General features: G+C 52.1%; 3 protein-coding genes and 1 long non-coding RNA gene across 5 annotated transcripts; 2 read left to right on the top strand and 2 right to left on the bottom strand.

Annotated features, from left to right (window-relative positions):
• Positions 1-1716: 1716 nt before the first annotated feature.
• On the bottom strand, positions 1717-2320 carry sdhaf1 (succinate dehydrogenase complex assembly factor 1). Its single transcript, XM_088627354.1, has one exon. It carries the CDS (start codon positions 2318-2320, stop codon positions 2072-2074), a length of 249 nt encoding a protein of 82 aa, XP_088483480.1. The 3' UTR covers positions 1717-2071.
• A 25-nt stretch (positions 2321-2345) lies between these two features.
• Positions 2346-11077, top strand: LOC148672039 (uncharacterized). Its single transcript, XR_015935637.1, has 3 exons — positions 2346-2522; positions 5888-7671; positions 9314-11077. It is a non-coding gene; the product is annotated as an uncharacterized LOC148672039 (long non-coding RNA).
• Positions 3877-9543, bottom strand: tbcb (tubulin folding cofactor B). Its single transcript, XM_088627353.1, has 6 exons — positions 9409-9543; positions 7496-7639; positions 7016-7112; positions 6340-6531; positions 6159-6231; positions 3877-5533 (listed from the first exon to the last, which is right to left on the bottom strand). The coding sequence occupies exons 1-6, from the start codon at positions 9523-9525 to the stop codon at positions 5416-5418; spliced, it is 741 nt and encodes a 246-aa protein (XP_088483479.1). The 5' UTR covers positions 9526-9543; the 3' UTR covers positions 3877-5415.
• A 5055-nt stretch (positions 11078-16132) lies between the features above and the next one.
• six5 (SIX homeobox 5) lies at positions 16133-24176 on the top strand. 2 transcript variants are annotated; one of them, XR_015935634.1, is made up of 4 exons: positions 16133-17102; positions 19098-20470; positions 20942-22339; positions 22906-24176. XR_015935634.1 is itself a non-coding variant. In XM_088627339.1 (3 exons), the coding sequence occupies exons 1-3, from the start codon at positions 16408-16410 to the stop codon at positions 21640-21642; spliced, it is 2769 nt and encodes a 922-aa protein (XP_088483465.1). In that variant the 5' UTR covers positions 16133-16407; the 3' UTR covers positions 21643-24176. The 2 variants fall into 2 exon arrangements, 1 of the variants encoding a protein (XP_088483465.1); XM_088627339.1 differs by having other exon boundaries at positions 20942-24176.
• Positions 24177-27362: the final 3186 nt, after the last annotated feature.

Genomic DNA, 27362 nt, shown 5'->3' on the forward strand with positions numbered 1-27362 from the left:
ACTCTGACTCTGGAGGTTCTGGCCTTTCTGCTCCTATAACGCTGACCAGAGGGAGGGGGAGAACAGGGAGAATCCAGGACGACTGGTGTGCTCAGCGATGCTCCCAGCCTCCCTGAGGCAGCGGGTTGTAAACTGTCCACAGGAGAGGGACAGACAGCGGGCTGCTGCCCAACCACACTGTAGCCCCACATGCTGTATGAGCACACTTTTAATAGCGCACCTGTAGAATGTGGTCAGGACAGTTGTAGACAAGAGTTTTTCAGCTGTCTGAGGGAGTAAAGGCGCTGTTGTGCCTTCTGTGTAGCTCCAGGTACATGCTGGGACCATGTTAAATCATTAGCGATGAAGGTACCCAGGAACTTGAAGCTGCTGACCATCTCAGCAGCCACCATTGCTGTGAATAGGGGTGGGGTCCCACCCTGCTCTCTGAAATCGATGACCAGCAGTTTGGTTTTGCTGACGTTGAGGGAGAGATTATTGTCAGTGCACCACTCCACCAGGGTCCCGACCTCATCCCTGTGGTCTGTCTCATCATTACCAGTGATTCGGCCAATGATGGTGGTGTCATCAGTATATTTGTAGATGGACTTGGAGCTGTCTGGCCACACAGTTGTGGGTAAACAAGGAAAACTAAGCACACAGTCCCGAGGGTCACCTATATTGATGGTCAGCGTGGAAGAAAGTTCTCCATTATCCCTAACAGTCTGTGGTCGGCCAGTCAGGAAATCCAGAATCCAGCTGCAGAGAGAGGTGTTGATGCCCAGGTCATTAAGCTTCCTAACTAGTCTGGAAGGAACTACTGTGTTAAATGCAGAGTTGTAATCAATGAATAGCATTATGACGTGTCGTCATCATCCAAATGAGCCAGGGCCAACGAAAGCAAACCAGGGAACTAGTATTGTCAGTGGACCTGTTACACAGGTATGCAAACTGCAGGGGCCCTAAGACCTCAGGCACCATTGTGTTAATGTACCTCATGACCAGCCTTTCAAAGCATTTCATTATGGTGGACATGAGCGCAACCGGCCTGTAATCTTTAAAACTGGTTGCAGTATTTTTCTTCGGCACTGGTATGAAGGTATGATTTAGTGGAACACAAGGGAACAGAAGATTGTAAAAGTGAAAGACTAAGAACCAAGTAGACAAAAACTCCCTAAAAACCGTGGCCAACTGGTCTGCATAGGGCTCAGGTCCAGGAAGGCTGTCCGGACTGGTTGCCTGCTGTGCGTGTTGTAACCCTCCGTGACAGACTGCCGGATCAGCGGCCAGGAACTCCGACAGCAGTGGCTCTGTGATTCCCTGTGAGGCGCTCTGCGTGCAGAGTCCAGAGAAGCGCTGTAGAAGTGTAATGTATTGTTATTACATAGCACATTTATTGTTATTATAGCATAAAAGAAACGAATGCAGTGCAAGAAAATAAACATATATCTTCAAAAGCTCCTGATTTTCACGCACCCAGCCAGTGTTTACGCGTGAAACTGAGAAATTCTGAACGATGGGATGGAATCAATGAAAATAAATCAATTTATTTCCGTTACAAGCATGTGAGAGGAACTGACCTGTAGCAGAAGGCAATATGCCAACCAACTGAGTTGTAGCCTGATGTGTATCTGATTACAGAAAGTCTACAGCAATACCCAATGAACAGCGAAATAACAGAAGTTCAACTCAGGAACCACTATGGAAGATTTAAGAAACAGTGAGACCAATGTTACATTCTCTTGTTCAATTAAACTTATTTTATTAAAACAGTCTGTGAGAAATAACGCAAACTACAATATCGGCATTACAAATCCTTCCAATATGGAGATGTGACAGCGGCCTCTCGACGGGTTTGAGCCCGATGAGTCTCGTTCCCGAGCTGTGCTGCGGGCTGAAGGCTCTGCAGTCCAGTGACCCTGCGGTAGACTGACCAGCCGCCTCGGACCGACGGCCGGAGCGTGACTGACCAGCTGCCTCTCCTGCCAGAGCAGTCAGGGGGATGAAGAGGCGGACGGATAGGAGCCGCTGGCACCTGAAATGGACCCGGCAGGTCCCGTTCTCCGCCCCCGAGCGCAGGGCCAGCCGGGGGTCAGCCGCGCCCCCCGGGCCTGGAGAAGGCGCCCAGCTGCCGGGTGGTGGCGTGACCGAGCTGCTCCAGCTGCCGCCACCCGCGCCGACACAGGTACTCGATGTGCATGACGTCAGTCCTGGGAATGCTGGCGTTCTGGCGGAACTCGTCCCGGATCCGGGGCAGGAAGCCCGGCTTGTGCGCCGCGGCCCTCAGGAGCTGCCGGTACAGAGCCAGGACCTGCTTCTGCAGCCTGCTGTGGCGCAGCATGGCGAGGAGGGGCCGCCTGGGTGGACCTGAAACCACAGGACAGCAGCTCAGAGGGGTCACTCAGGCATGCCTGACCGGGACGCGTCGTCTGCTTCGATCTGCGCGTTAGAAATCCGAGTTTCAGCTCTGCAACCAAGTGAAAACTACTCCGTACAAGACAAAGTGTTGTTTGTAACCAACGAAAGCTTTATTTTCTCCCGAGGTGAGTTAGTTTAATTGACGTCTTCTCCCAGAGCAGTGTGGCTGATCAACAGTCTTCCCGTGTCCCTTCCCTTCCACTAAAAACACTCCCGAGTCCCTCGGGCACTTCCCAGACAGCACAACGCAAATGATCCACAAAACGTTTGATGACGCTTTATTAAGAATAACAGGGAACATTCTTATAAGGTCACAAATCAGCGGTGCTAGGAGTGTTTTAGTGTGACCCGAAGTCATCTGAATCTTACCGATGGATAAAATACCCCTAAAATGCGACAGGGATGACAGGAGGTGTCGGTCGAGTCTCTACACAGTCATTCCCAAAATATTAATCGTTCTTGCAAACGGCAATGTTTCTAATGAATACATTTAACAGAATCATATTCCTCCTGCCACCTTCACTTTGTCTTAAAAAAAAAAACACTGACAAGCCATTATCTGATCTCCACAGAACTCCCAACGACAGATACAGACATCATAAAACAAAAATGACCAAATAACGATGAGATATTAGCACTGGTTAGCACATTTATACTTTCCTGTAGGTATTTTAAAAACAATTACCGTGACAATAGGTAATATCTGTCAGCCAACGTCACCTGCGTACAGCTGCTGAGAGATACACTGACTTTCCAGCTCGTCGTGTGCAACCTGTGCACCTCGCTTCGCCCTCCAGCGCAGCAGACATACCCTTGTTGTTATGACACCGAGTCCGGCCCGCTGGCAAGACAGGCCTCCGTCTGCAGAGCAGCTCGACCCCCCTGCAGCGCCCTCTGCTGGACAGAGCGAACACCCGCTGCGCACGCACCTCGCCTCTCTCCGAACCCCCAGGAGCGCAGGCCAGGCACGGAAAGGGAAAACGGATTTTTTTTAAACGGGTTTTGAGAGGTTACCTTCAGTTTACTTGGGAGCTGCAAGCATCTTGCACTGCAGGGAGATTCTGTCAGCCCTTCACTGTTCTGTACAAAGCCTTTTCACCATTCAGTGCTTCTGGAAAACGAAACCTCGTCCATCATGGCCTCTACTGCGTAGCGCATCCTTGGCAGAGCTCATTTCACAGTCCTTGTGCTTTTGCTCATGACGGGCACTTTAAGTTTTCCTGGTAGAATCTGGTACGGCACACTCAGATTCTGTGACCAGACCCCTGTGTGGAGGTGCTGTACAAGTGTCCAACACCCCTCCAGGACAGCCCAACAGCTGCTGCACAACCCCTCCAGTTCAACACAGCGCCCAGACAGGACAGCCATGGAGGCACGATCGACACCAGAGGTTATTACAAGTTAGAACAGCCACCATCAAACTAGTTTCCCAAACCATATCATTTACAACACAGGAATAAAGCCACCACAGACATGGTATTTGGAACTTCATTAGTGCTTTTTAATGACAAATTAAGACATTTTTTTAACAACTTAGTAGTTTTTTTCCCCCATCACAGAGTCAACATGGTGTAAATTCAGGTTCAGGATGCATACAGTAAATTGCGCATGAAATCTGATGCTTCATTTTGATGACCAATACTTGACATAGCCAGCAAAGAAAACAGTGCTTTCAACTCAAGAGTTATCCTTCAATAGTTGGTTGATTTGGGACCTTTTCCATAGAAATGAAATGCGTGCCATAATAAAGAGGGCAGTTCTGCCTTCTCGGCTCAGTACTGCAGCAGTCTGCGCAACACTGCCTTTGTGGAGAAAACATTGGACCAGTAGTGTTCAAAACAAAAGTGCAACTCACTACATGTGCCTTGTCTGGGATCCGGATTAGTAATAGTTTTCTATTTATACTGTACAAATATATCATGACACTTTGGCACAAAACTCCTCAGTAACTCATGTGCATAGTAAAAGGAATTATTTCAGTCAATTCAAGCTCTTTGAAAATTAGACCTTGTCAGTTTCTCAGTTGCTCTGAACTGGAAATGGCAAGCTCAGACAGAGCTGTGAGTGGCACCACACCGCAGCCTAGGACAGCTTCCACTGGCCTCCTCTTTAACACGAGAGGAAAGGTCTCCCACTGATGGGACTCCTGTTTCCACCTCGCAAACTGGCAACTTCTAAAAGACCCTTTGGTTTAAGTTCTCACATCAGCCTGTGCTAAACATGAAGGAAAAGTCCCCTAGAACATGCAATCTTTAGAATAACTATCAGCACAGCTTTGTCAGAAGTGCCTGGATCTCACAACGCAGGAGGCCTTATCACACTTCATCTGCTGCAAAGGTTCACTTCAATAAAAATGGAGAACATACCAGACCACTACTGGTAAGCAAAACAATCTCATCCTTGAATTACAAAAATAAAGAAGGCCTACTTCTTTCAGAGGTGAACCTTGTTAGGAGCATTTTGCCACTTGATAGAACAGACCTTGAGTTCAAAGTGTGTGATGGCGTGAATGAGACTTGTACAGTTTAACTCAGACATGCAGACTAATATCCAAGCTCAATCGCTCAGAACAACATACTGTACAATGATGCCACTTAAATGAGCCTATCTATACATAAAAAGGGACACATCCTAGATATGATCACAGTCCCCACCTATGTTAACAACATTACACCTATTTAAATACATAAATTTAGCAGAGAGATCACAGGGAAAACTGCATCCACTTGCACACAGAGTGATAGTTGAATTCTACAAGCTTTAGCATTAATAAGTAGACAATATACTAAAAAAACACTTTCAAAGTATAAATTTAAATAAGGCATTGATGACCTCGCAGTTAATCTGACAGACAAGTCTTGAAATCAACTCCTCCATTAATTGAAAAAAAGTTGTTGCACATTTCAAAATATATACAGTATTTTAACAACGTGAGAAGACACTCCAGTGCGCACCAGGAGCGGCAGCACACGCAGAGCACAGCAGCGGTCTCCGGGCCTCCCTGCTCCCTCCTCACCACTACATCTCATCATCCAAGCCATAGTCTTCCTCGGGGAAATCCCCCACCACCACCACCTGTGGCTTGACGAAGGCTCCGTATTTGACCTGGCACTCAAAATACTGCTTCCCGTTGACGCTGAAACAACAACAACAACAACATTGTCCGAATGCACGGGCTTCACCCACTGAACTGTCACTCATCTGACGCAGCAGGATAATGGGCAGAGGCTGCAGCCTGCAGGAGCTCCATCTTCTCCTGCTTTTTAACCCAAACTGCTAGATACACAGCTCTGTGAGCTGTTAGTACATGAAAAACAATTCTTTCAAACTAAAAAAATAAATCTAGAAAAATAAACCTAAGATAAATAAAGCGTGAAAAACAAAATCTAGAACACTTCTGCGGTTGTAACTCTTGTGCATGTGAAATCGTTTTAAATTAAAATTTTGTTAGAAATTATAGAGTAAAATGGTTGACTTCCTAACTCCACAGGCAAAATGTCAAACATGCGGTCAATTTAAGAGAAGAGGAGAGGAATACAGATCCCCGGTCACAGCAAGAGTCTTTTCTAAACATGTGCTGCGTTGTGCATCCTCACAAATCAAATGAAAAAATCAGAAGGAATACCATTCTATTCTATTTGAGAATAAAGGTAACTATCCCAACCACATGGTAACTACACACTACTACAATTAATTTGCAATGTTCAAGTCTTTTAAATACAGGTACTCCACCTCCATCCAATTTATAAAACTCTCCTTACCTGCCATCATGCTTCCCAAGGGGCTCATCGTATTTCACTCCTACCCAGTGACCTGGTTTGAAGTCCGTCAGACCTGCCATTGGAACAGCAAGAGACTCACTGAACGGACCAGCCCTGAGGCAGACAGACGCGAGCTCACCGGCCCTCGCAAGGGGCTCAGGCCCGCCGGTGACGCACTCACCCACATACATGACGGTCCCTCTCTTGGGGGGCTGCCCCAGGACGCGCACCTCGCAGCGGGCGCCCACCGCGATGGCCTCGGTCAGGGCTTTCTCCTCGTTCTCCTTCTGCTCCTGCTCTGCCTTCTGGCGCTCCACATCCTCCTCATTGAAGCGGCCCACCTTCTTCTTCTTCATGAAGGAGCGCACGGAGTCTGGTGGCAGGGGCACAACGCCACAGGATTAACCCAACACACCAGCTCCTGCCTGGGGATTCTGGCCGAAAGGCTCCTGGTGGGACGTCAGCTTTGATCACAGCCCTCTTCATGATTGAGTGCACTGCCGTCTACAGGCTGAGTGCAAGCAGCCATCATAATAAAACCTCACCGTCCCGGCCATCGGACAGAAAATTAAATCAGTGGCCGGGCCCATCTGCCCAGAGGAGCTGCACAAAGATGTCATCAAAGAATGTAACCTCTGCAGGAAAACACAAACAGCTGTCCTTTTTCACCAAGCCAGTAAGGAGATCAGAACAGTATTTGTGAAAGCCAGGCTGTGACAAGTGAATGCATTGTTTTGTAAGTTATATAACATGTTGGCCAAATGAAACACGTATTGTTTTCTCTTTAGAATTAGAGTGTCTTCATCTGACTCTGTCCCATCCCAGAGCAGCGCAGGCCGGCGGCCAGAGTGACACACCTGATCTCTTCTCATAGGCTTCATCGGAGATCTCGAACTTCTCCACTCTGGACAGGTCGGTGAACTCCCCGCTCTGCGCCCCACTCCGGTCAATCACCTTCACACACACACAAGGTTTGGAGAGTCAGATCCTGGCCAGAGCCTTCTTAACACAAAGAAATCATGAATGCAAACAGCAGTTCTTAAAAATCGTACTAGTATTGTATACAAAGTGGTACTGGTAAATACACTTCAGGTGCTTTGATATGCAACTTAAGCCAAGACATTTCACCGACATCCCTGAATAACTACTGTCATAAAAAGTACATGCTGGTTTTAGAGTGCATGACTATCGAATCCTCACAATACAGTTTAGTATTGTGCACCACAACACGGTCCTGCATTGCACTGCCACACAAGAGGAGGGCCCCGGACTTCGCCCTGCGAGAGCCGCGAGGCCCAGCTGACACGACAGCGGAGAGACCAGCGATGATGCCCTACGTGTATCCTGCAGTCGTCGTCCACAGGGTAGGAGCCCAGCAGCGCCTCGTTGTCGTCGAGGTTCTGCAGGAACTTGTCGGTCGTACTGAAGAGCTGCAGCTCCATGCGGGACGCAGGAGATCCCACGATCATCTCCAGCTTGGTCTGCGGCACACAGAGGACATCACTCAGCAGGAGTGGGTACAGCCGCTTAGCGAGGGGAGCTCACTGCACAGGGGCTGCGCATCGGCTGCCCAACACGTCGCCGGGCAGTTCAGATTTAAGGCCCTCCTCAGTCAGAGACACACAGCCTCACTGACCCTCCTCAGTCAGAGACACACAGCCTCACTGACCCTCCCCAGTCAGAGACACTCAGCCTCACTGACCCTCCCCAGTCAGAGACACACAGCCTCACTGACCCTCCTCAGTCAGAGACACACAGCCTCACTGACCCTCCTCAGTCAGAGACAGACAGCCTCACTGACCCTCCTCAGTCAGAGACACACAGCCTCACTGACCCTCCCCAGTCAGAGACACACAGCCTCACTGACCCTCCCCAGTCAGAGACACACAGCCTCACTGACCCTCCCCAGTCAGAGACACACAGCCTCACTGACCCTCCCCAGTCAGAGACACACAGCCTCACTGACCCTCCTCAGTCAGAGACACACAGCCTCACTGACCCTCCCCAGTCAGAGACACACAGCCTCACTGACCCTCCCCAGTCAGAGACACACAGCCTCACTGACCCTCCCCAGTCAGAGACACACAGCCTCACTGACCCTCCCCAGTCAGAGACACACAGCCTCACTGACCCTCCTCAGTCAGAGACACACAGCCTCACTGACCCTCCTCAGTCAGAGACACACAGCCTCACTGACCCTCCTCAGTCAGAGACACACAGCCTCACTGACCCTCCTCAGTCAGAGACACACAGCCTCACTGACCCTCCTCAGTCAGAGACACACAGCCTCACTGACCCTCCCCAGTCAGAGACACACAGCCTCACTGACCCTCCCCAGTCAGAGACACACAGCCTCACTGACCCTCCCCAGTCAGAGACACACAGCCTCACTGACCCTCCCCAGTCAGAGACACACAGCCTCACTGACCCTCCTCAGTCAGAGACACAGAGCCTCACTGACCCTCCCCAGTCAGAGACACACAGCCTCACTGACCCTCCTCAGTCAGAGACACACAGCCTCACTGACCCTCCCCAGTCAGAGACACACAGCCTCACTGACCCTCCTCAGTCAGAGACACACAGCCTCACTGACCCTCCTCAGTCAGAGACACACAGCCTCACGGACCCTCCCCACATCCCCTCCTGAGTCAGCCTGTCTGAGGCTGTGCTCTTCATGCACCGGCCTCTAAACTGTGAGACGGCTCTCGCTCCGTTATACCGCCTGTATGACAAGGCAAAGTAGCACATGACCTGCAGCACAGGGCACCTCCTGAACACCGCCCCCTGCTGCTGCTGCAGTGTCACTGCCCCCTGCACTGTCTGCACCTCGCACTTGTCACAGACCATTCCACGCCTTCTGGTGTATCAGCCTACTCATCCACACATATGAAAATGCTAAAGCAATGCCCTTTTTTACTGCAAGATGCATCTTTCACCTTTAATTATTAATACAAAAATTAGTTTTACTAGTTATCAAAACGTGTCTACAGCTTATGCACCAGCTAAACGACCAAGCGGATGACTGTGCCCGCGGGGAGACACGGCAGGCCGGCGTGGATCCCCAACGGCCACACGCTAAACCCCTCTCCCTCTTCACTCGCAGCAAGCGCGCCTGTGATCCGTTCGCCGCCTTGTAACAGCTCTCCTCCCTGCAGCTGTACCGGCTGACCCGGCTCGGCTCGGCCCGGCCCGGCTCGGACGGTCCCGCCTGCGGCCTAGCGCTGCGAAGCGCGGACACCCCGGCGCTCACCTTAAACTCGGCGATCGTGATGCCGCGGTTGAACCTGCGATTCACCTCGAAGGAGCTCAGCGAGCTGGTCATCCTCACGGACACCGTGGGGCTGGTGACCACGGTCACGCCTTCCATCTCGGGGCCGAGCGCGCTGGGACCTGCAAGGCAAGACGGAGTTCGCTGTCGGCGACCCTCGCTAGTGTTCTGTTAGCTCCTGCAGGTTATTATCCCCGCACAAAAACAGAGCCTCCTGCAGCTGGTCTGCCCAAAGCCCGTGTTTACGTCGGCCTGATCCCACACTGAAATCCCTTGCGTTTCCAGACAGCCGCTTCTCGAACCTTCCACCCGCCCACTCCCCATAGCAACCAATGGAAGCGAGCGCGGGGGGGGCGGGGCCCAGGACGGAGCCAATCCGCTCTTCCGATTGCCGGGCGACACGAGACCGCTCCAGGAAGTGGGTCCTGTGCCCGGCGCTGAGGCAGCCAGACTGTGCAGTGCGGCTGACCAGTAAGGCTGATGTCTGTGAAGGGGAGACTACTGAAAGCGCCGCTGCCCGAAGCTATTATAAATTTCTTTGTAGACCGGAAGAAGGGGCTTTGTACAATTTAGTTCCGAAGTCTGCGTGCTAGCAGTAGGACAAAGACGTACTCCATTTCCATCTGATGCGCACAATGTGGTGCATTGTTGATTTGAGTTCAACTATGTGTGAAAACAGGCAGCACTGCTATCTAGTGAATGGTTGCCTGCGCTCTTTATTGTGGGGGCTGTGTTCAGTGCACCCCACGGTGCCGTTGACCCTTGAGCGAGATCTCAGCAGAGCCATCTGTTCCCTTCAAAGATTAAAAATAAGAAAGGGTGACCCACTGCTGGCTCCACGGCCACACATGCACGCTGCATACCTGAGCGGGCAGGGTACAGCAATCGTGGGGTTTTCTACCGTGAAGCAGAAATGCTATGTATGACTGTCCACATGTGAGCCCACGGTAGTGCCCTTACAACAAGTATTTACTTGATTGTGAGTAATGTCTAATCTATCAAGGAGTCTTCGGTCCAGGGGCAATCCTGCACGATTTGTAAGTTTAGTTTTAAGTTGAGTGTTATTTGACTTTGAAGGAACGAGTGAAGGTTTATTCCATGCTGAAAAGAGAAGAAAAGAAACACAATATTTTGGCTGTGAAGCCTCGTCATTGTTGTTGTTGCTGGTGCTGTTCTGTGTTTGTGTTTTGGTGATTCCTTAATGTCTTTTTATTGGAGAACACATGCAAATAACCATTTCACTGCACGTGTGCATGTGACAAATAAACTGGACTGAACTAGTAAGAATCGGCAGGTAAAAGTAAACCAGTCAGACCAATCAGTGCCTCCTCCAAATTGCCCCCCGAAGTGTTTCCACTTATTGGACACCTAAGACGAGTTAATAAAAGGGTTCGGTGTCCCCTTTATTTCAACAGCGCCCCATTAATGAAAATGCGCAGTTAGATCTGCCTTTTCTTCCTCCTGCGTGAATAATGAAAGTGTATTTTTTCAACAAAAAAAGATTTTGTAATAAATCATTGTCCTTCCTTGTTGATAAGATGTATAATTTAAGGAATCAGAGTGCATGTTAAACCATATCAGTTTCAGATCTGATTCAGGGGCAGCTGCAATTTCCCTCACGGGATCAATAAAGTATCTATCTATCTCTAAAGCCGGAGTGAAAATACTGCACACGAGTTTGGTATGGTTCAGGTGAGATTTCTATTACTGTTGTTAGAAATTATCACCACAAGAGGGAGCAGTTTGCAAATGTATTAATTCCCCCAACATGAGATTCAGGGGGAAAATACGTGTCTGTACCAGGCTCCTTAAAAATGTCTTTTGCCAATGCGGTAACTGTGCAGGATCACGTCTGAAGATGACTAGAGGATAATTCTGGAATGTCTCATTTAAGGCTTTCTGTTAGAGACTTTGAAGAGCCAAGTCAGAGGACAGAGAGTGGATAACTTACAGATGTCCAATCATGCAGGTGTGTGCGTTCCCTTCGGGGCTGCCCTGTCGTCACAAGGCTCTAAGATGCCAGCAGTGCCTGGCTGAGTCACTGGGGGGGCCGAATGGCATGTTAGTTCATATCACAGCAGCTCCTCACCTCCCTCTCTTCCAAGAACAACACCACGTAAAAGATAAGTAACCATGCCAGCGTTTGATTTAGGTGTCTGCATTTCAACAAAGGGCTGAGTGTTGAAGAGCCCTGATCTGCAGCTGCGATCCGGCGGTTTCCCTGGAAGAGTTTACATTCTGCGGAGCTGGCAGATGGGGGTCTGACCGCGTCCTGCCGGCCTACGTGCTGCTCTGAACATCGGGGGCCCCCAGCCCCCACCCCAGCGGCGCAACTCCGCCACAGCAGTTTCTGACTGCAGCCCGGGTGCCGCACGCGTCCCTGCGCCAGGCCTGAGCAGGGCGTCCCACAGCAGGAGCAACGTAGTCAGTCTACACTGCAAAAACGTCTGTTTGCTTTCAGTTCAAAATTACATTCCAGAGGCATTCAGAGCCTTTTCCTCTTGTGCAGTTTTTGGGTGGGAGCAGAGCACTTCACAGATCCTTCCAGTTTTCAGCTGAGCACTGAAGTCTGAACATACGCTGAGAGGACTGGAGGACACGGGGCTCCCCCAAACTCATTTGTTGGTTCTGTGCAATTTGTTTGACACATTTTTCTATAGATGCTTGTTTGGCAAACAATTTCAGATAAGTGAAGCTGTTGGAGACGGCGGCTCAGAATGCATTTCCAGAAGACATGCAGGTCGCTGTCGGGCACAGCTGTTGCTGTAGACGATCCACTTGGATGTTGGATATTTAGAGTAGTTTAGTCAGTGCACCTAGAAAATAACAACTTGATCAGAAATAAAATCAACAGGAACCCAGTGCTATACATGTCCAGCAGCTACCATGTGCAGCAGGTTAGGAATTATAGAGGAAATTGCTGAGCTGTCAAGTCGTGCTGTGATGAATGGGTTTCTCTGTCGCTCAGCTCAGACCACAGCTGGTTTCTCTTGGTGCTGGCTCAGCAGGGAGGCGAAGGGAGCCCAGAGTCTCGTTCTCTGGTCTCGGCCGGCTCCTCCGCATGCGGAGCAGGGGGCTCTTCCAGGGCAGCAGCTGTGCCGAGCTGTTTCGAGCGGCATGCTGAGCTGTATGATTGGAGATAAATCAACAGTTTACCCACATCTGCCTCTCACATTCATCCAGAAATCTGAACTTAGACACACGAAATGGAATCTGAGTCAGGGGCTGAACACAGCGCTGATTCCTCTGCAGCCAGTGGGCTCAGTTTCTAGGCCAGTTCCCTGCACCCTTTTCTCCAGGCTCTTCTAGCCCTGTGGCTCCTGTTTGTGTTTTGGTATTAGGAGACCAACAGTAACTGTTGGTAGTTTTCTTCTTAGTTCACTTAAGGAAGGTTTCTGCCTCTTGAAATGTTGTGCAAAACGTATTCTGGATGCAAGTGCATTCAAAATCAGAGCATGGCTGTCTTCGGGACATGCATATCTTGACGACACTGTAAAGCCAGAAACGTCTGAGGCTTTTGTGTCAGACAGCGATATTAGGAGGGGCCTCTGTTCTCTACTTGTGCACTGGCTGCCATTATGCAAAGTGTACAGACAGTGTTGACTCTTGCTTCTGTTGACACCTGGCCCCCAGTTTTCTACCAGTCTGCACATTTGCATGGAGAAGCCAGGCCAGGTGTTACTCTGCACCAACTCAGTTTTGCTGGAAAACTGAGCCATGTAGAAAACAAGCTGGAATTCCAGAGTGTGTGGGGCGGCGTGGGGCTGAGAGGTGCTGGGAGAGCAGACAAGAGACTGGGAGAGCTGGGAAGGGAGCTCATCCGTGAGTGCCCCCCACTGGTCAAGTACCTGGAAAGGTGTGTATCCACTTGGTTCTTGAGGAGGTGAGAAATAAGGGTTTAATTTCTCATGACTCAGGTGTTTGGGAACAAACATCCAGAAAATGTCGTGTTATGGCACTGGGCTCATGACTGTATCAATTCGACTGCTCTGAATAGGGGATATCCACACTCACTGTCAGAGCAGTGGAACTGAGGAAATAGTTTAATAGAAGGCATGCATCTCCAGTCCAGCTCCACACCTCCTCCATACTTCTCTCGTCCCAGGACTTGCCTGCTGTGACACACGTCTGCACTAAGACCCCAAACATTGGGCAAAAGTCTCTTATGAAATATGTGCACCGTAGACTTCCCATGGTTTTATCGTACTGTTCCAAAAATACTGTGAACCACTGGGCTAAACTGCTGAATTTCCTTCCACGGCTGTGGAAATTGCAAATAGTTATTAATGAAATTCAACCAGAATAAGATGCACACGATGATTTTATTCTTCTGTTGATATGCCATAACATATTTCAAGAGAAAGGGGTCAGTGCAAACTTCTCAGTCTCTCTGCACTATAATCGCTGCTGTACAAGGCAAACAACCAGCAGCTGCCCTGTCTCAGCCATGGAGATTGCTTTGGCGTTCTGCACTTGCATCACCCTCTGCCATCCTCACCATGAGTTCACTGTGTTTGCTGGCCTTGCTTTTGTCAGAGTGAAATGTTAGCCAGGTTTCTGAATGAGTACGCATGGATCTCCTCCCTGATTGTGGAAAGTGTGGAAATTAAGCCCATATCTTCCGCCCTCTGCGATGGACAGAGCTGGGAGGATTCGGGGGGGGGGGGGGGGGGGTTGATTTGAGGTGCAGCCCAGGTGACAGCAGTGTTGGAATTCGGTAGTTGCATGGTATAGAAACAGACAGGCCTGTTCTTGCTGTGAATGAAACTGTAAGGATGCAGGAGAGATGTGTGCACCTATAAAGACATAGCACAGGGACTTCTCCGTTTTGAAGAAAACATTTTCAATCACAGCGACGATTGGCTGTGACTGGCACACCTCCCTGTCACCGCTGGCAACGCGGGGAGCTCATCAAAGCCCCCCGTTCTTCAAAGTAACGGGGCGTCGAGAAATAGGTGAACTCCCAGACAGTTCTCTCCCAGCCAGGAACAGCCCACACCGAGGCCCGTGCTGCCTTCAGGCCGCTGGCAGCTCGGCACACGTACAGAGCACCCTGGTGCGACACACAGCGCTCGGCCTTTCTCTCCAGACAGGCCGCTGGCCAGCAACGCCAGCCCTGAAAACCCAGCAGGCGCCAAAGCCGTTAGCAGTTCCAAGCAGCTGAAGACTGGTGGAATGTGTTAAAAAGGTCCAGTTTGAACGAATAATTAGCTCAATACGATTGTTAATGTCTTGGTGTGTGATGAGTGCCGAAGCTGACACCACCCGCGGGGTCTGCGCTGCCTGCGCGTGTGGGGCTCAGGAAGGGCTGTAAGTCACAGGGACTGGACAGACCGCAGGCGATAGTTTTCCACAGGACAATATCACAACGCCACACCTTACCTTGACTCAGTTACCTTGACGATATGCACTTTTGTCCAACACTTCTGTCTCCTGCTGTGTGAAAGTAAAGCAGCCAGCAGCCATCTCACCCTGCAGCTCCCAGCTGGCAGCCCACTGAAGCTCAGCAGGTGTGAGCCTGGTCAGAACCTGGATGGGAGACCTCCTGGGAAAAAACTAAGGCTGCTGCTGGAAGAGGTTTTAGTGGGGCCAGCAGGGGGCGCTCACCCTGTGGTCCATGTGGGTCCTAATGCCCCAGTATAGTGATGGGGACACTATACTGTAAACAGGGACCTTCCTTTGGATGAGAAGAAAAACCTAGTCATTAAAAATCCCAGAGTGTTTCCCGAAAAGAGTAGGGGTGTAACCCTGGTGTCCTGGCCAAATTTCCCATCGGCCCTTACCAATCATGGCCTCCTAATAATCCCCCTCTCTGAATTGGCTACATTACTCTGCTCTCCTCCCCACTGATAGCTGATGTTCTGATAGCTGATGAGTGTTCTGGCGCACTATGCCTGCCGTCGCATCATCCAGGTGGGGCTGCACACTGGTGGTGGTGGTGGAGGGGATCCCCATTACCTGTAAAGCGCTTTGAGTGGAGTGTCCAGAAAAGCGCTATATAAGTGTTAGCAATTATTATTATTATTATTATTATTAGATGTCTTTCAGCCCTGACTGGCCCCACACCTCCTGCTGTAGGCCTTGAGCTTGGCTGTGGTGAGGCTTGGCTGCGCTGTCCAAGCACTCCTGCGCGTCAGGTCTGTGACCAGTCTGGGTGCGCTGGCTCGCCCTCTGTCTTCCTGCCGACGGGACCGGCCTGCACCGCACTCACGCAGCCCCCCGCCAGCACCCTGCCTCATCGCGCCCAGGGGGAAACCCAAATCCCGCTTCGCCCTTTGGCATTTGGTGTTTGGGGTTGTTCTAGAAGCAGCAGTGAGGCCTGTGCAGCTCCACAGCAGGGTTTTCCTCTGGGCTGTTTTCCCATGAGGTGCCGGAGCTGTTTACCTCCCACAGAGGCCCTGCTCAGCTGCAGCAACACTTTCAAGAGAATCCCGTTTGCAGGCTGTTTTCTGCAGTGTCTTCTGGCGGCTTCTGGAATAGGAGCTGACAAGCCTGCCGAGGGGTTACCGGGCTGGGGAGAGACACGGCTCTCACCTCGCTGCACACGCGATTCCCGGTCAGAGGAAGAGCTCAGGAGCAGCGCGGCCCCGCTCGGCTGTCGCACGGGAACACCTTGAAACACTGGAGCTTTCAGGTTAGAAATGAGCGTGATGAGTGGTCGCCATACGTTTGAAATTATTACGCTTCATAAAATGTCACGCTTAGGTTTATACTTTTCGTTAACTGAAAGTGTGGTGAAACTCAGAATAACGTCTCGAAACATGTCATTATTATTTCGTTACTTAGACGGGTGACATAACGTGTTAAAATGTTGCATGAAATGAGCCTGCAGAAAGAGAAAGGGACCGAGAGTCTGCAGCGCTCGGCGCAGACCTCTCTCTCCTGGAAGTTTGGGAGTCTGGAAGTGACGGGCGTGACGTTTCAGTCGGCTCCGCACACAGGCAGAAAGGGGAGGACCTACAAAAAAAAGTTCGGCTGAAAATGGCTTCCTTCTCTTTGGAGGCTGGAGTCCAGGCGGAGAGTCCTTCTGAAGTCTCCGTTCAGGACTCCGGGAGCCTGAAGGAGGAGACGGCGGCGCTGGATGAGGTCTCCGAGGAGCTGCTGCAAACTTTCCAGAGCTCCGTCCTGAGTTTCTCGGCGGATCAGGTGGCGTGTCTGTGCGAGGCGCTCCTGCAGGCAGGCAATGTGGAGAGACTGGGCAGATTCCTCTCCACCATCCCTCCGTCGGCGGAGCTGCTACGTGGCAACGAGACCCTGCTGAAGGCCAAGGCACTCGTTGCTTTTCACCAGGAGGAGTTCAAGGAGCTCTACGCGATTCTGGAAAGCCATGACTTTCACCCGGCCAACCACGCTTTCCTGCAGAACCTCTATCTGCAAGCCCGCTACAAGGAGGCGGAGATGTCCCGGGGTCGCTCCTTGGGGGCTGTGGATAAGTACCGTCTGCGGAAAAAGTTTCCCCTGCCGAAGACCATCTGGGACGGCGAGGAGACGGTGTACTGCTTCAAGGAGAAGTCCAGGAACGCGCTGAAGGAGTGCTACCGGAGCAACAGGTATCCCACCCTGGACGAGAAGCGACACCTGGCGAAAATCACCGGGCTCTCTCTGACCCAGGTTAGCAACTGGTTCAAGAACCGCCGGCAGCGGGACCGAACTCCTTCTGGGACCAACAGCAAGAGGTAGGAGCTCTGCTCTCGTTCTTTTTTCAGAATCTGAAAATCACGAGTAATATTAAACCCCACTGCCAGCGAGCGGCTCGGGCGAGTAACGCCAGCCGTTCGCACCTAGACGGCCGGTGAGTGCATCTCAGTGTGTCCGGACGCGTTAAAACACCGAGCACGGCCAAGCTGGAACTTAAGCAGTCAGAACGTCGGTAAAGGCTCTGTCGGTGCGTGTTGAGAAGACAGATCGAGCGGTGTGCACCTCGGTGTTTATAACGATAGACAGAAACAACACCCCGTGTCTCCGCGGCGGAGAGCCACCGTAAGGGCGCCGAGAGGCGGCTGGATGAGTGTTTGCGTGTTTTCCGCATCTTCGTGGCGTTCGGGATGATTTCCGACTGTGCTCGTCTGTTCCTGGAGGAGCCAGTTCACTGGAGAGCAACATCGATGACAGAAACGCGGCGTGCGGTGCGGTCGTCCTCGCCTGCTCGTTCCCCTGTCGCTCAGTGATAGCGCGTCTGCAGTCCGGCCGCGGCTGGCGTGTCTTTGTGTTGTGAAATGTGAGCTCCGAGCCGCGGCCCGGCTCAGGTTTCCTGCCACAGAGCGCAGCGGCTCCTGGCGGGGCAGCCCTGTCGCACCAGCGCCGCCCTTCCGGCAGGGTGGCGGCGGGACCCGGGGGAGGGGTCGCCGGGTGGGGGGGGGAGGCTGGTTTCCCCGCTGCTCTGCCGGTGCTGCGGATTCCCTGCGAGATGCGCTTCATCGGGCTTGTTCGCGTCCTTGCAGTGCGGTTACCGTTGCCAGCGAACTAAATTTACTTTTTTTTACCCCAGTCAGGTGATGAATACATCAATTTTTAAACTGCTAAGGTAGCGGAATTTTGCAATTCTGCACACCTGGTTAACTGGCTTTCCGGGCACTTCAGCCCTGATTGGGGCAAAAAGATTTAGTTAGCCGCATCTCCCTTCGTTATTAAGTAATTGACCGTGAAGCACACAGCGGACAGGTTTCGGATTACAGTAACAGGGAATTCCTACAGTAAATTCGAAACCCTTCTGGGCTGAAACACGCCAGGCGAGGGGCGTGAGCAGATAAGGTCATATTGGATGCTAATCCCCACTGAAAAGCCTGTGAAGCAGGTTTCTTCATTGCAGAACTCAGCTACTATAGCAGTTTAAAATGAATGTATTCACGTTTCTGCAGCCAATGTTTTAAAAGGAGATTAATTTTAAAAATAAAAGGAGATAAAGTATAGTTTATTTTAAAAAAATTCATGAGCTATATTCACCAAAAACAAGACTGGCCCAGACAACCCATCAGCAGCTGTGGGGTATGGCCAGGGCACATGGTCACCAGTGCCCTGCAGTCACGGGGCGCCGGCCCGCGGGCCCGCACACAGACACCTCACTCCACCTGCACGTCACCCCCGGCGCCAGCAGGGGATGTTTTCCAGTTCTGTAACACCGTTTTGCATAGAATTGTCCTGGGTATTTAAATGACACCCAAAAGGTTTGTTCACACTTCCGTTATTTCGACTAAATCATTTTGCCCCCTTATTTGTTTGACGGGTGGAAGAGGCAGGGGTGGCACGGGGGGGCAGTGGTCAGCATGGCTCAGGTTCAGCTGCTGGGCGCTGTCTGTGTGGAGTCTGTATGTTCCCCCGTGTTTGCGTGGGGTTCCTCTGGGTGCTCCGGTTTCCTCCCACAGTCCCAGGACATGCAGGTTAACTCGCTTCTGGGAAAGTCGGCTTTGCAGTGAGCGTGTGTGTCTGTGATGGTCTGGTAAATAGGGGTCCCTTCCAGGGTGTACCCCACCTTGCGCCCGTCGCTTGGCAGGCTAGACTCCGGCTCCCCTGCAGCCCTGATTGGATGAAGAGGCTGAAAGATGAAGGCCCCTGAGGCGGTTTGCTGTTGGTTTCTGAATCTAAGCCAGGAGCAGGAAAGCACATCCCTGTGGGAGCGGCAGGTACCCGAGCCTGGCCTGCTCCTCAGACCTGTGCGTCTCTCCCCTCCACAGCGAATCGGATGGGAATCACAGCACGGAGGACGAGGCCAGCCGGGGGCTGGAGGACGCTGGGATGGCGCCGGCGCCGCAGGAGGAGCCCGGCGCCGCCCCGGTGCTGCTGTCTCCCGGGCCGCCCTGCAGCTCGGGCAGCCCCATCCTGCTGAACGGCAGCTTCCTCACCACCAGCGCCCAGACGCCCCTGCTGCTCAACGGGGGCTCCCTGCTGCCGGGGCCGGCCGGCGGGGTCATCATCAACGGGCTGGCGCTCGGCGACGGTCAGACCATCACGCTCAGCCCCGTCGCCGGCGGCACCCCGCTGCTGCTCAACGGGGCGCCGGTCGTCTCCAAGCAGCCCAGCGGCTCTGCCGACGTGGGCCTGAAGGAGCAGGCGGCCGCAGGCGTGCCCACCATCGTGCTCAACGCCGCGGGCGCCGCGCTCTCCCTCCCCAGCTCCGAAGCCGGGGAGTCAGCCGGCGCGGACCTGCCCTCGGTCGAGTATGTGGGCTCGCTTGCCGTCCAGGAGTCTGGGAACCTCAAGACCGCGATCTCCGAGCCGGGCACCTCCTCCCCCAGCACGGCGCCCTCCCTGGTGCTCGCACAGCCCGCCCCCAGCTGCACGGCTGACACCCAGCTGCCCCTCGCGCCCGTGTCCGAGGCTGAGCCCACCCTGCAGCAGCAGGCAGCTCGCCAGCTGTCCCAGGATGCCCAGGTCTCCAGCAGCCCTCAAGTCCTGTCCCTCCCACAGGTGGTGCCTTCGCTCCAGAATATTCCCGTCTCCCAGATTGTCCAAGCCCATGCCTCCCAGGTGTCCGCCTGTCCTCAGATCGTTCCCATCTCCCAGCTTCCCCAGACCTCCATCTCTCATTTGCCAGCTCAAAGCTTCCAGGTAGCCCCCCGAATGCCCCAGCCACAGCAAGGACTGTCCCTTCAGCTGGGGGAGCCCCTTTCCCCAGCGCCCACACTCCAGACTCTGCCCCCGGCGCAGACGCTGCAGGTGTCCGGCACTCAGATCATCCCCATCTCCCCCCCCACCCAGGTGGTGCCCCTCTCCCAGCCAGGTCAGGTCTCTCCAGTTGCCCCCGCGCCGCAAATTGTGCCCCTGTCCTTGCCCCAGCTGGTGCCCATGTCCCCTGCCGTGGCCTCGCAGAGCTCTCTCTCGCTGCCTCAGGTCGTGCCCGGCTCCACAGCGCTCCCCCTCTCCTCCGGCTCATTTCAGATCCTCACCACCACCAGCAACATCAGCAGTGCTCCAGGCTCCTTCAGACTAAACCAGCTCGGTGCTCTGCAGATCTCTGGCACCCAGGGTGTTGGCACAGCTGGCAGCAGCTCCACAGGCGTACAGATCCTGAACTCCAGCATCTTCCAGCTTCCTTCTGCCTCACCAGGTTTGTTTCAAGGATATTCCTCCACAGTCTTTAGCTCCTTTGACAAGCGCAGTGTGTGAACCGTCCTGCTCGCTGTGCTTGATGAACTGAGGGAAAGATGTGCAGATCGGACCCATGGTAGGCTTACAGGCTGCAGGGACACTATGTGCCGCTTGTAAATCTTGAAATCCTTGTTATCCTTTTCAAACAAAATTTTTACATTTTAGTACTAGCCAATTGAAACCTACTAGATAAATGTGCAGATTAATTTCATATAGAGAATGGTATTTGCCTGCATTTCCTTTTTGCTTGAATACATTAATTTATTTAGGGCTCTTGTAAATAAAAAACGTGTAAAAAGGAACAACAGATATATGCAGATTTTCAGCCAGGCTGACAGTTTGTGATTTTTTTTAGTTCTGACAGGATCAGCTCCTGCACTGCAGAGCTGAATTGAATCACCACCCCGTCCTCTTTTCCTTTCGCTTTTAGGGAACATCCTTCTGACCAATCCAGCAGGGGGCAGCACCATCTTAACTGGGGTGACTTTCCAGCAGGGCAAACTGATCCTGACGGCCACCTTCCCCGCCAGCATGCAGCTGGCCAGCCTGCCTCTCAAGCCCGACGCCGAGAGCGCCCCGGCCAACGGGGGCATCGTCCTGACGCCCGTCATCTCCGTGGGCAGCGCTGGGGGAGGGGGGGCTCCGCAGGGCACGGGGGGCCCCGCCGCCCTCGCCATGGCCTCTCCGACCACCTCCTCTTCCTCCTTCCAGAGCGACTCCTCTCTGAGCTTTGTGAGTCCAGCGGGTCTATATCCGGCCCCCGCCCCTGAGGCTGTGAGCTCCACGGCCATGCTGCATGCGGCCCCCCCCAGCGCGGTGGGCGGCCTCAGCCCCCAGGTGTCCAAGCTGGGGGACGCCCATCTCTCCCTGGCCATGAGCACCCCCGTGTCAGGCCAGGCGGCGGAGTGGAGCCCGGGGCTGTTTGACGTGAGGAAAGGGGACCTGCCAGAGGAGGAGGCTCACCAGGGGCTGCTGGGCCTGACTGGCGGCGACGGGCTCCTGCTGGGGGCGCCCTCGCCAGGACCGCACGGGGAGCAGGCCCAGCTTGAGGATCCCGAGGACATGGACGGGGACCCCAAAGTCCTCACCCAACTGCAGTCCGTCCCCGTGGACGAGGACCTGGGACTCTGAACGCGGGGGCGGCCCGTCGCCCGCAACACCATCCACCCAGCACAGCCCTCACCCTGGCTCGCCCCAGCGTCCCCCACTCAGTGCAGCACTGCAGGGCTCCAGGAGGGACAGGCCCCTCACTGTCACTTACACCAGAGAGCACTCCTGCAGTCGCACACCTGGGAACGCAAGCGTTTGTAAAGGGCCCCCCGGTTCATTGCATCAAGGACGCAACACCTTCGTTTGCCGGTAGCTGCTGAGGCAGGCTTGCTGTTGGCCAGGCCGGGTCACAGGGGCAGCAGGGCTCCCTGGGAGGCTGGTCTTTCTCCCTGGAGCACCTCCGCCTGTGTTCCAGCACTCCTCCTGCTGTGAGCTGCATGCAGTTGAGGAGCAGGATTGGACTGATCTGCAGCTGCTGTGATAAGGGTGAGGATTCAGCAGGCCAGCAGGAGGAGGGCAGTGTCGCCATGATTTGAAGATGCAGCTTTGGCGATGCTCTGCATCCACCTGCGGAGCCCTGGGCCTCCTCCCCCATGCCCACAGCCGGCACGGTCAGCTTCTGTGAGTCTGTAGTGTCCGTACAACATCAAGTTGTTCATTGGGAGAATAGAGATTTTCATTTTGTGAGCTATATTTCAGGTGTTCTTTGCAGCATGACCTAAAGCTAGTTTTCCCCTTTCCTTGCGGTTGAGGTAGCTGGGGAATGATGCCTCAGCCTGTCTGAGGCTGCAGGGTGCTCAGCAGCTGGCGCCTGTTGCCGTGTCAGAAATGCAGGCGGAGATCACATCACTACGCGACTGGCAGCGCTGTTTCTCACGTCTGACCCGAGAATCGCACCCAAAACAGCTCCTTCCACCAGGGACAACTGCTGCAAAAGCCAGGCCTTTCAGTGAAGGTAGTGCAGTCAGGAAAGAACAACCATCATCATACTTACATAGAAAATGATTAACAGTTTCTTCTGTTATTCAACAACTTTTGACGGTGGTGTGAGAAAAGGACAAGTCTGCTCTTGCACAAGTTTGATTCTCACTTCTTTCCTACGCGGTAGTTCTAGTCTCCGCTCTTGGTGCTTCGCGCGCTGCCCTGCTGGCTGGCGGTCCCTGGGGGGGTGTGGCCTCGCCCGCAGAGCGGCGGCGGTGCTCTGTTCTGTAGCGGTGAGTGCTCTTGTCTCCAGGACAGGCTCCTGGGAGCACCTTCAGCCTTCTGTTGCACAAAGAAGCTTGGTGCTCCTTCAGTACACTTGTCAATTAAAGAGAGTGTTAGTATCAGTGTGAGGCCAAAGAGAATGAAACGCCTAAGATGAGTGGTTAGTCGCATCAAAATCTCTCTTTGGCTCTTGAAAAAAGCAGTTGTGCACAGAAATAATGTGTGAAAGCATCCACTTCCTTGTTCATTTTATAGACTTGTTTGAGTAGGTAACCTTCCCCTGTGGAGATGTGGCTCTTTGAGTTTGACGTCTGAGATGAATTGTACTGTCAGGCTCTGAAGGACTTGTTGTAAAGGAGCCTTATCCAAGCGTTTGTCGTTCTCGCAGTCCAGTTCTGCGAGGGCCGGTCACACTGGTCTCCAGTTTTCCCCCTGCACAGCCCTCCCCTACCCCGGCAGGACCGCCGTGGCCCTGCAGGATCCAGGCCCTGACTGTGTGTGAGAAACGTCCTCCTCTCCCGCGGAAAACACACTTCACTTTCCCTTGTTTGAACTGTGTCAGTTCCAGAGGACTCTAATTCTGAATTGCTGCTTTTTCGTCCAAAAGCTCACTCCTGCTCTAACACTCTTTATGGCTTTCTTGAGTGTGGCTAAACGTGTCACTAAGGGATAGAAATCTTGAATCTACGTCACCAGCAGAACTAGGGAAGTGCTGGAGCTGCAGCAGATGTGCACGTCCTCTGATGTGAGCTCACTGCTTCGTCAGCCTGCGCCCTGCTGCAGATGATCTGAGATGCAACACTACATGTAAATAGAAACCTTTTTCTATGCAAACACTTCCACTTTGGGTTTTTTATGAAATGAAATAGCAATATGTTTTTACGTTATGTTGTGTAGTTTGTTGTTGTTGCTTGCTCTTGTGAGTGAGATTACTTTGAAAATCTAAGTGCCTTAAACGTCTGGACTGATACTGTAACTGGAGGTGTGTGAGATGGCAGCGAAGTGTTGTGTACAGCTTGTGTACTAGCCTAATTGTAAGGAGCTGGATTGTTGTAACTGATGGGCTTCCACTGTTACTGCTGGCAGCTGTGGTTCAGCTCTTCTGGCTGCAGGACAAGATCAGAGCTGTGCTCTGTGGGGCCCCTGTGTAGATCAGAGGATCAGGGGCTGCCTGCTCAGAGTGAGGGGTGTTCTGTGCCCCTGGCTCGCAGAGTGGACAATAGGCAGGCAGGGGTGAAAATCCACACTTCCTGCACCCTGGCACGAGCCTGGTGCTGTTCCTGCAGCTGGCTCTACCCGTCCTGCAAGGAGAGACGGCTGTAAAGGGCAGGCATGTCTTCGTGTCTGCACTCTCTCAGTCAGTGACTCCAGACGGGGGAGGTGGGTGATAAATAACTGACACTTCCAAATGAAAAGAAGAAACCGAAACCGATTAGGAAACCTGAATGTCTGCCTGGAGACTCAGTAAACTTCTTGTTGTTGAGAAACACTCCTCCTGTCTCCACGAAGGGAATGATGACATAATTAAGCTCTAAAACGGGATGATGTCTCTTTAGAGATGTAGTTCCAGTCAACACCTCTCTTGCACATTTGCCCACGCCCTCTAAAATAAGTGGTGATTCTAGAGAACTGTTTGGTAAAGCAACGCTAATCTGTTTTCTTCTTAATCACAAAATGTCCTGTTCAAATTCCTGTTCTTCAGGCCTTCTAATTGGCTCCTGACACAAGGGACCACGTCTGTTCACTAAGTCTGAATACTGATACATGAGTGACTGTGGGTGGGTCAGGTCTTACAAGGAGCTCGAAGCACTCTGCCATTTCCTAAGGTTGAAGGTTTTGCACACGTTCAAGTATCATATTAACTGGGGAAGTGTTATATTCCGTAAGGATGGTTACAGTTTCCCTATGGCTTATTAATTTAGAGCTCCTTCTATGCATCTGACACTTTCATGCAACTCTGCATCATAGGCCTGTAGCCTGGGCCTTGGACAGCCCCTGCCCCCAACAGCCACGCGTCTTGGCCAGGGCGGCACTCTGCTGCCACCCGCTGGTGGAGGCTGAGAGGGAGTGGGCAAGTTCACAGCAGGAAGCGATGGAGGGCCCTTAGAAACATCCCTCCTCTGTTGGTTGGTAATTGTTGTTTGTTAACTATTGTATTAGTAATGGGTACTTCACAGATCAGTATGCATGTCGTATGGGGAAGATAACGTTACACGATTAAGTGTGTATGAGATGGGTGTAGGTTCGTTAGCTGTATTTCGCTATTTGCTGTCCACACAGCACCATGCCATTGCCTTTACCTGCTTGACTCCAACAGAAACGTCCAGAGTGACTTCACTCCCGGTCTCCAGCACAGTAGTCCCGCCCCGGACCTGGAGTCCCACTCTCTGCTGGTTTCCCTTCCAGCTGAGCTCGACTCCTCCAGTGCGGATGGACGACTTTATCCATCTGCTTGCCCAGTGAGACTTTTCCTTAACTTGTTTCTTCAGTCTGTACTTGTGTTAAAATCACTTGACTACCTGACACAAGTACACAAGTAACTTGCAGCAGCACGCTGGGCTGAACGCAGGCTGTCCTCAATGTTATTTCAGACAGAACAGCTCTTACTAGCTGAGAAAGTGATGAACAGACTCAGCTGGGAATAACACTGTATCAGACAGTGAGTTTTATTTCTGTGGAGGTCCTATTAGTTACATTTCAGGAACCACATCCGTACGAGGGCATTTCTGAAACACTCAGCTTGGTACAGGGCCGATGCCAATTAAAAGGCTAGAAGGTTTTTCTAAGTGATTAAATCAGCCTGACAAATATGGCCCTAATAGAAAACTGACATTGATGAGCTTGTGAGCAGGAACTCAACTGGAACAATAAGCAGAAGAGCCCGTGATTCTCCAGGACCAGGGTTGGGAAACGCTGCTCTAGGGAATGTTTATGCTGGTCTGAATTTTCTTTTCCTTTTGTTTTCAGTAGGTGTGGGCTGTGTGCGTTTCCTTTTGGAATTTAGAGTGTGATATTTACAAACCAAGCACCACGAGTGCAGACGTGACTATGGCAAAACTCTGCATGATAGGAAAAACTCTTTGGGTTTAATTCCTCTTAGAAACAGATTGATCCCTAAGGGATCACTACATAGTACATGGAGCTATAGAAACTCACTCTTTCTGTATCTGTACCTATATATACCTTGTAAGCACGTATTGTATACTTTTATAGAAGATAATCACAGTTGTAGTTACTACACTACAAAAAACATCACGCCACTCTGGAATCAGTCCAAAGAAGAGCAGTTAAGTACATTTCTTGGCTCAAGCGAGTGTCCTAAACTGACAGGCTAGGAGAACACGCCTCCTTTCATCGGAACAGAGAAGAACATGAGGGGACCCGAAACAATGGGGAAGCGCATTGAAGACAGCACAGGAGGCATGTCTTTACACCAAGGGTTGGCGGGGTTGGTAACGAGCTGCCCAGCTGTGAGGTGGAATCTGACCCTCTGGCTTGTTTCGGGCAGCAGCTGGCTGAGATCCTCAGATCAGCGAGTCGCTAGCGGCCCAGCGAGAGACGGTCTGAATCTGCAAACCCCATGTTTGCAGTGTCCAGTGAATTGTGTATTTAGCTTTTTTTCAGTGGGCGAGGTGGCTTGTGCAACACACTTTCAGAAATAGCCCGAGTGCCTGCAGCCGAGCCAGAGCGCTCCGCGGCGCGCGAGTAGGAGTCCCGCTCCCGCTGGGAGCTGCCGCAGAAGAGGGGCCGGCTCTGCACGCGCCTGCGTCCCCTTACAGTGGCTCATTGGAAACGCACCCCGTCCTGTGTCTGCAGTCCCCTCCACTCGGCCCTCTCTCAGCTCTCCTCTCTCAGCTTCGCTACACCAAAGAGTTTCGAGAACCGTTTCTATATCAAAGGGATCCAAAAGGGTTCAATGTGAATACATCTTCCATTTCTTTTTTTTATCATGTTTTGTACTCCAAAGTGTTTTATTTTTCTAAACTATGTTACTGTGATATTATAATAAACATATGAAAGCAAAAAAAAATCTTTCTTTGTGTGACCTTCCCCTTTCTGGTGCGATCCTCCTCCGCTTCGTTTCCACACTGGTCTGAGAGGTACATGAATCTGATGGGCTGTTGGTCCACAGTAGGGGATCGGCGGCGCAGTGTCGTTTTTTAAACCTGTTCACTCCGTGTTTCCCTCCATGCTCCACAGCAGGAATGAATCTGCTCTTTGGTCTTGTGATATTGTGTAGAGCAGTTATCGTGATATTCTGCAGCTGATTTTTAAAGTTCCCATTGCAGTCCCATATGGGCATCACATTTTGCTTTGATACTAAGAGTCCTGAAAATGCCCCTGCAAGTATTTATTGTTTAGTTTGAAATATCAGCTGAAACACTCCCCCTTGTGTTCCTGTTTAATTCGCTGCTGTTCTCGGTCCACAGCAGTGGGAGGCTGCAAGCATCCTTCTTGCTTTCCACCTCTGTCGTACCGGTGAAGCACATGACCTTGATCACCTCCCCCCCTGCTCCTGTGCGTGACCTGGATCGCCTGGCCACGCCCCAGACGGTTGCCCTGGCAGCAGTATTCAAACAGGCCTGGCCGTGAGA

Source organism: Lepisosteus platostomus, chromosome 4 (assembly GCF_059453375.1).
Source record: "Lepisosteus platostomus isolate fLepPlt1 chromosome 4, fLepPlt1.hap1, whole genome shotgun sequence".
NCBI classification, from domain to species: domain Eukaryota; kingdom Metazoa; phylum Chordata; class Actinopteri; order Semionotiformes; family Lepisosteidae; genus Lepisosteus; species Lepisosteus platostomus.

Bases quoted from the DNA above. Each gene is read 5' to 3' on its own strand.
- tbcb (XM_088627353.1), bottom strand. From the start codon at position 9,525: ATGGAAGGCGTGACCGTGGTCACCAGCCCCACGGTGTCCGTGAGGATG. The intron at 6,232-6,339 runs GTGAGTGCGTCA...TTCCAATGGCAG, and splicing joins AGGGACCGTCATGTATGTGG to GTCTGACGGACTTCAAACCA. The intron at 5,534-6,158 runs GTAAGGAGAGTT...TTGTTGTTTCAG, and splicing joins CTTGGGAAGCATGATGGCAG to CGTCAACGGGAAGCAGTATT.
- sdhaf1 (XM_088627354.1), bottom strand. From the start codon at position 2,320: ATGCTGCGCCACAGCAGGCTGCAGAAGCAGGTCCTGGCTCTGTACCGG.
- six5 (XM_088627339.1), top strand. From the start codon at position 16,408: ATGGCTTCCTTCTCTTTGGAGGCTGGAGTCCAGGCGGAGAGTCCTTCT. The intron at 17,103-19,097 runs GTAGGAGCTCTG...TCCCCTCCACAG, and splicing joins TCTGGGACCAACAGCAAGAG to CGAATCGGATGGGAATCACA. The intron at 20,471-20,941 runs GTTTGTTTCAAG...TTTCGCTTTTAG, and splicing joins GCTTCCTTCTGCCTCACCAG to GGAACATCCTTCTGACCAAT.